This window comes from Carassius carassius, chromosome 36 (genome assembly GCF_963082965.1).
Source record: "Carassius carassius chromosome 36, fCarCar2.1, whole genome shotgun sequence".
In the NCBI taxonomy this organism is placed as follows: domain Eukaryota; kingdom Metazoa; phylum Chordata; class Actinopteri; order Cypriniformes; family Cyprinidae; genus Carassius; species Carassius carassius.
The window spans coordinates 1,325,853-1,332,777 of NC_081790.1; the positions used below are offsets into that span (position 1 = coordinate 1,325,853).

The following is a 6,925-nucleotide window of genomic DNA, read 5'->3' on the forward strand; positions in this document are numbered from 1 at the left end:
TACACAAGGGCAGTCAAACTTGAAGCTTAATATGCATGTAGGAGCATGTGTGTGTGTGTTCTGTGTGTGTGTGTGTGTGTGTGTGTGTGTGTGTGTTCTGGGTGTTTGTGTGTGTGTTCTGGGTGTGGTGTGCACCAATGTGTCTGAGGTCTATTTCACATGTTGTCTAGTTGTGACCATGATGTGCACACAATGAAATACAGTTACACAAGAGCAGTCAAACATGAAGCTTTAAAAAAAATGAGAAAAACTATATAAGAAATGTATCACTAGAATAAGAAATAAGAAAATGTACATTGTTCATATGATACTTTGCAGGAAGAAATATATATTAGCAAACTCAGATCAGTTACCTGAAGAATCAGTGTTTATTTATATTATTGTTCCAGTCAATGATCAAGATATCAATGCAAATCTAAATGACTAAATGAACTTGAATATTAATGTCCAATTAAACAAATGTATTTTGTGGCATCTAAAAAAACATATTTGGTGCCTAATTTAGTTCCTTATAGGAGCCAATGGCTCCTTATTTGATTTATTTTTATTTTATTTTATTTTTGTCTGGAGCCCTGAATTGTTTACTAAAGGCTTAAAAAAAGTTTCTTTTTTGACATTAATGATTCCAAAATGAACTGTTAACATCCATTAAATATTTCCATTACATAAAAGTTCCTTTATAGTGCAGAAATGTCTTTTAAGTATTAAAATATTGTTTTCTTTTTGCTTAAAGGTCTTATTTCTGTTTTATAGTATCTATTTTTCTTTAAAACATCACAAAACATTTAAAAAATGTTATACAATATCAAGCAAAGCTGTTTCATTGAGCAGAATCTGATCTGATTGTCTACACTCACTCAGTGTTTGTCTAAAGTGTGTTTACATGCAGGCGATTGATTTTAATATTCAAGTTAGTTTAGTCAAAGTTAAATTGGTTTTGCATTGTTGTCTTGATCATTGACTGGAACAATAATTTGAATAAATGCTGACATTTCTTATATAGTTTTTCTTATTTCTTAAGCTTCACTTTTAACTGCTCTTGTGTAACTGTCTTTCATTATGTGCACATCATGGTCACAACTAGACAAAACAAGAAATATACCTCAGACACCAGATGCACCTGTATGATAAGAGCAACCAAGAACACACACCCAGAACACACACACACACTCATATGTTGATACACACATCTTTGTTGTTATACTTCTTAATAGCCATATAGGGTATTTTTTACCTCTGATTAGTTTGATTGGATGCCAAGGGCATCCTCTATGTTGTTGCATGAATCTGTGTTGTATAAATATGACCCTTCTTCCTTCATAAAGTTGAGAATTTTATGGTAGTACACTCTCTGTGTCTGCTTGATCCATTAATTAATTTCATCAGTATCTTGATCCATCAGGCCAGGTCTGCAGCAATGCATCACTTCATTTTCATGATGTTTTCACTGCTATTCATTACTGGGCTGCAGGTGAGCATTCAGACTGTAGAAAAACGTGTTGAGCGAAGCATCGACAGACAGTATAAATCTGAGCTGACCGTGCCGAATGGAGGGGGCTGGGGGTCGTGGGGTCAGAGGGACATGTGTCCAGCTGGAACGTACGCTGCAGGATTCAGTCTAAGGGTAAGCTAAGAATCGACTTACAGTAGTATGGTGTTTGTTTAATGCTTGACCGTGTTGGTGCTGGTGACTGAAGGTTGGAGGTTCAAACCCTTATATAAATAAACTCTAGAGATTGGAGTTCAGATTACTCCTTTTCTCTTTCAAGTTTGTCCTAGTGTTGTTGTTTTGTTTTGTTTTAAGGTGGAAGCTCCTGTTGGTCGAGATGATGACACTGCACTCAACGGGATCCGTCTTCACTGCATTGCATCTAAAGCCTCATCAAACTCGTTTCGTAGCTACTCCACAATTCAGTCAGATGTAGGCAGGTAATGGTTCTACAGAGTAATGTAGCAGGTTTGCAGTTATTGAGAGTTGTTATGATAAGAGTTAGTTTCTTCATAAGCTAGAAAAATTAATGTTCTTGAAAATAACATTTGGTTTGATCAATAAAAATCAACAAAAAATTGTTTTCTTCAGCTGGGGTCAATGGACAGATATCAAATGGTGTCCTTCTGGATTCTTGACTGCGTTTCAGCTGAGAGTCGAACGCTCTCAAGGAGATGGTGATGATACGGCCGCAAACAACATCATGTGAGTTTGTGCTTTTGTTGTGTGCTGAAAATCCTTTAACCAGATTTGGTTTTATTTATTTTTTTGGTTACCTAATTTTTTATTTTTATTTTTTGGAACTGATTTATCTCTGGTCAAATTGCAAGTTTCAAGAGATTGGTTTGCCTTGTTTTGTTAGTATTGATGAAACAACATATTTTATCATAATGTTGTTACATCCAAATGTTTTCAGGTTCAGATGCACTCAAGGGACTTTACAGGGTGACGGCACAAACTGGGGTGACTGGGGCTCCTGGAGTCAAACATGTGGAGGAAAAGGGATTTGTGGTCTCAAGACACGGATAGAAGTACCTCAAGGACGAGGAGACGACACCGCTCTCAATGATGTTATCATGTTCTGCTGTGATTAAGGTGATGTTAACAGAATCAAACACTCGGATCAGAACAACACTGTTTGGAAGATCTAGTTTATCTGAGTTTGGCTTTTCTTTCAGGTGTTAGAGGACGACAACAAGAACAGCAAGAAGATCAGATGGATCACAATTGATCAGCATACTGTTATGAGCTCACATGAACCATGTAATGCAACATCTAATCACAAAATAAAACCTGAGATGTGATCAGGACCTAAACACAAAGCAGAGGCTGACAGTTTCTCACTTATTGTGTCTTATCAGTTCATGCATTACACCATCCACAAACTCAATACTCTACAATAACTGTTAAGCTGTAAACCTGCTTTTTTCCTGAGGGAATAATCAGTGGGGCTTGCTAGATGAGGCCACAGTAAATCTTGGGGTGGCACACCAAAATAATTAAAAGTTCCACTTAATGTGTGTTATACATATTTACTTTTGTTTCTGGCTAATGTATTTGTATGATTTTAATAAGCAATTAATTACTTTTTAAATAGTGTAAGTGTTTTAAACAATTATACACCAGCAAATATATGGACAAAACCAAAAAAGGGACAATATTTAGTCTAAAACACTTTACAGTCCAATTATTCTCTTCATTCTTTTATTGTACAAATTCATAGTACAGGCCATGTCTAAAATGAATAAAGAACATCTAAACAAAATACATTAAAACATAGAAAATGAACATTTTAACAGAGCTACTCTCAACCAATCCATATCCCTGCTTTATTAGACCAAAAAACTTATAAATACAGCTTTATTCTATTTATTGTGGCTTTTTACAAACACAATCCTACAAGTACCTAGTCATCCATATGGAGAACATGTTTACATGGCAGATTCATGTTGACAAGTTATGTGCCAAACTTCAACCAAGATTGAACTTTTTGAGGAGACTCCGCCTTTATGGTATCAATTTAAAAAATCATGACTGTGTATTACTAGGCTGCTCTAGTAAGTCTAATCAGGCATGGGATTCAAGCTTGGTATGGCAATCTCTCTATACAATAAAAAAAAATCTGACTTTCTCAGATTGTCCGGATGGCCATGAAAATCGTGGACCTCAAAGACTATCCATCTCTCCAAACATCATTTGAGCAGTCCGTGCACAGAGGGGCTCATAAGATACTGATCCTTCTCACATCTTATAGCCTGAGTACGTGCTTCTGCCTTCAGGTAGAAGGTATAGAGTGCCCAAATGTTGATTCAGTTGGTTTAAAAATTATTATATATGTGTATATGCAGCATACACTAAGCCCAAGAGGAGAATAAAATATTGTATCATATCGTATTGTATCCATAAAATCAACAAGATTTATGGCCCTTGCCGTTCTTGACTCTACACTCAACAAACCAAAAATTGCTCAGTTGTTCTTCACTCATTGTGTTTCTCAAGACCATCTTGATCATCTTTAGCACACAAAAACTGTGCTCACATGCTGCAGTGCTCACAGTTAATGTAAGAGTTTTAAAGTTTAAACATCTCATGGAAATCCTCCCTATACTGCTCAAGAAAGACTATGAAGTCTACTAAATTGGATGGCATTTCCACACCGCTGGTTTGCTTCCTTTCAAGAACTCGTTTAAGTTGTGGAATTTCGTATTCTAGATTCTCAGTGCTACAGTTGCATTGTGAGGCAAACAGACACAATACATCTTTCTCACAAAACATTGGACTTCCAGGATTCAAGGCTTGTATCCTTTCCATTATGACACTACTCTATAAAAAAAAAACCTTCTGTTAATCTCAGGGAGAAGTACATCAACAAATGGAAAGGAGCCTGTCCTAAATGATTCCTTATCTGTGCTGATCTGTCTCTGAGCTATTGGTGTAGAAATGTAATACCCCTTCAATCCTAGAGCTTGGTGTGACCTGATGTCCAGAAGATACAACGTTGACACTGCATTGCTCAGTAAGAGTCCTTGTGTTGTCCCAAATTTAATTGAAGATAGAGCTCTCTCTGTGTCCATTCAATGTGTCAACAACAACAAGTGAATCAACAAGAGTAACAACTATGCCCAAATTAATTTGTGAGGACTGTAAAATGTCCGACAGATGCTTGATCTGACCAAAGATTTTGGTGAGTGTATAAGGAGGCAAATAAACTTGAGATCTATTTGAGCTAAAAGACCTCTTGCTTCAACATCTCTGTCAGCATTTCTGTCTTCAGAGATTTGTTTAAGTAGTTGTATGATGGCTGGCAGTCTTTCCTTAACTGTTTTGCATGCATTATGCCTACATGTCCACCGTGTCTCTATCAACCTTTGCAGTTTTCTTGGCAACCCCTTGATACATGTCTCTCTGCACCTCTATCAACATTTGGTGTAAATAGGACCCTTACATAAAAACGTAGGGCTTCTGTAACAGAGAAAAGAAACAGCTGGCTTCAGGAAGGAATTTCAAACTGTCAACCAATACCAAGTTTAAGCAGTGTGCATTTCAGCGTATATAGAAGGGTAATGGGGCCTCTGCTTTAATGCGTGCCTGCACACCTGGGTTTTTACCACTTGATCACCTGCGATGCAGAGGGCTTTACGTGTGAGACAGGTTCCATAAATGTTCTGGAGGGAGGCAAGAGAGACACCAGTGATCTTCTCAGCTGCTCTCACTATGCGTTGAAGGGTCTCCCGGCAGGATGTGTTGCAGGCTCCATACCACACAGTGATGCAGTTCGTCTGGATGCTCTTGATGGTGCCTCTGTAGAAGGTGCGCACGATGGGGCTGGGGCTATGGCTCTTCTCAGTTTGAGGAGGAAGTGGAGATGCTGCTGTGATTTCTTGGTCAGTGCTGCTGTGTTTTCAGTCCAGGGGGGTCCTTTGTGATGTCCAAACCCAGGAACCTGGTGCTGCTCACTCTCTCCACAAACACACCATTGATGGTCAGAGGAGCATGCTGAGTGTGTGCTCTCCTGAAGTCAACTACAATCTCCATCTTCTCCACGTTCAGAGAGAGATTGTTGTCACTGCACCACCTTACCAGGTGGCTTGCTTCACGCCTGTAGTTTATCTCTGTTGCTGATGAGACCCACTAAAGTTGTGTCATCCGTGGTCATGCACTTTAATTGTAAAGTGAAATCTTAATTTTGTAGTAAAAATGCCATTTTAAAGGAATTTTGTTCTGTGGTGTCCAATCAGCTGATGAAAACATCACAATAATCTACACCCCACCACTCCAGTCCATGAATTAACATCTCAATAAGACAAAAGCTGAAACAAATCCATAATCAAGGCATTAATTAAAATATGGGTCCATAATCCACTGCTTCCTCCAGTAAAAGTGGGAGAGAAGTCTGCACAACTGCAAAACAACTATGTGTGGTTGGATTTTGATGTGGGAGACAACAAGAGATGGACTTTTTCAGTGGAGGAAACATTAGTATGGATTGTGGACTAAAATGTTTTTGTGATGGATTTGTTTCAGCTTTTGTCTTATTGAGACGTTAAACCAAGGTCCTGATGGTCTGTGGTCATTTAAAATCTCAAGATATTTTTCGAAAAGAGTAGAGGTGTGACTTCGGTATCCTGGCCAAATTTGCCCTTTGGCCTCTGACCATCATGGCTTCCTAACAACCACCATATCTGCTGATTGGCTTCATCACTCTGTCTCTTCTCCACCAATAAGCTGGTGTGTGGTGGGCGTTCTGGCACAATATGACTGCCGTCGCATCATCCAGGTGGATGCTGTACACTGGTGGTGGATGAGGAGATACCCCCTGAGAGTGTAAAGTGCTTTGAGTGCTTAGAAAAAGCACAATATAAATGTAAGTGTGGTGCCTACAAAAATATATAAAGTATATAATATATATATAAAAAAATATAATTAATAATAATTAGTGTTATTAGAATATGTTGTTGTCATTGAAAAAATAAACTAAATGCCGTTAATGCATAGTGTATCATTTTGGATAATGGTGATTGGTATTCCTTGCCTAGTATGGATGATCGATTATTTGATTACTTTTGCTTTGCGACTTTCACCTGCTGGGGGAGGGGCGCGCTGCTCAGACAATACAGAGACTCAGAAGATATTGCAGCAGCTCCGTGTCCTGTGTCTTTTATTGACTGTATATCTCCCCTAACCAGGTATGATACTAGTAAATTGTAGTGGAAATACACTTAATATAAGTCAAGGCTGTAAAAAATGGCAAGTGTCATTGTTTGAAGTGTATTCATTGTGTGTATATATATGTTTAAAAGTTCGGTTCAAGTTTACCGCGTGTGTATCACGTGTACAACTGGTGAATGCTTAACTGATGGCAGAGACCATGCGATCATAGAAATGTGAAAACGGAGTGAATGAATACCATATTGTTGTTTTTGAGAACTGATTAAA

The 6,925-nt window shown here is 38.1% G+C and overlaps 1 protein-coding gene across 1 annotated transcript; it reads left to right on the forward strand.

The window, feature by feature from the left end:
• The first annotated feature begins 1,321 nt into the window (after nucleotides 1-1,321).
• On the forward strand, nucleotides 1,322-2,811 carry LOC132116877 (vitelline membrane outer layer protein 1-like). The gene is made up of 5 exons (XM_059525743.1): nucleotides 1,322-1,624; nucleotides 1,805-1,929; nucleotides 2,081-2,194; nucleotides 2,406-2,584; nucleotides 2,668-2,811. The coding sequence occupies exons 1-4, from the start codon at nucleotides 1,337-1,339 to the stop codon at nucleotides 2,581-2,583; spliced, it is 705 nt and encodes a 234-aa protein (XP_059381726.1). The 5' UTR covers nucleotides 1,322-1,336; the 3' UTR covers nucleotide 2,584; nucleotides 2,668-2,811.
• The last annotated feature ends 4,114 nt before the right edge of the window (nucleotides 2,812-6,925 follow it).

What these genes read in the sequence shown, in the direction of transcription:
- LOC132116877 (XM_059525743.1), top strand. Translation starts at nt 1,337, where the DNA reads ATGGTAGTACACTCTCTGTGTCTGCTTGATCCATTAATTAATTTCATC. An exon ending in CTGCAGGATTCAGTCTAAGG is followed by an intron (nt 1,625 to 1,804) that starts GTAAGCTAAGAA and finishes TTTTGTTTTAAG; the next exon opens with GTGGAAGCTCCTGTTGGTCG. An exon ending in ATTCAGTCAGATGTAGGCAG is followed by an intron (nt 1,930 to 2,080) that starts GTAATGGTTCTA and finishes TGTTTTCTTCAG; the next exon opens with CTGGGGTCAATGGACAGATA.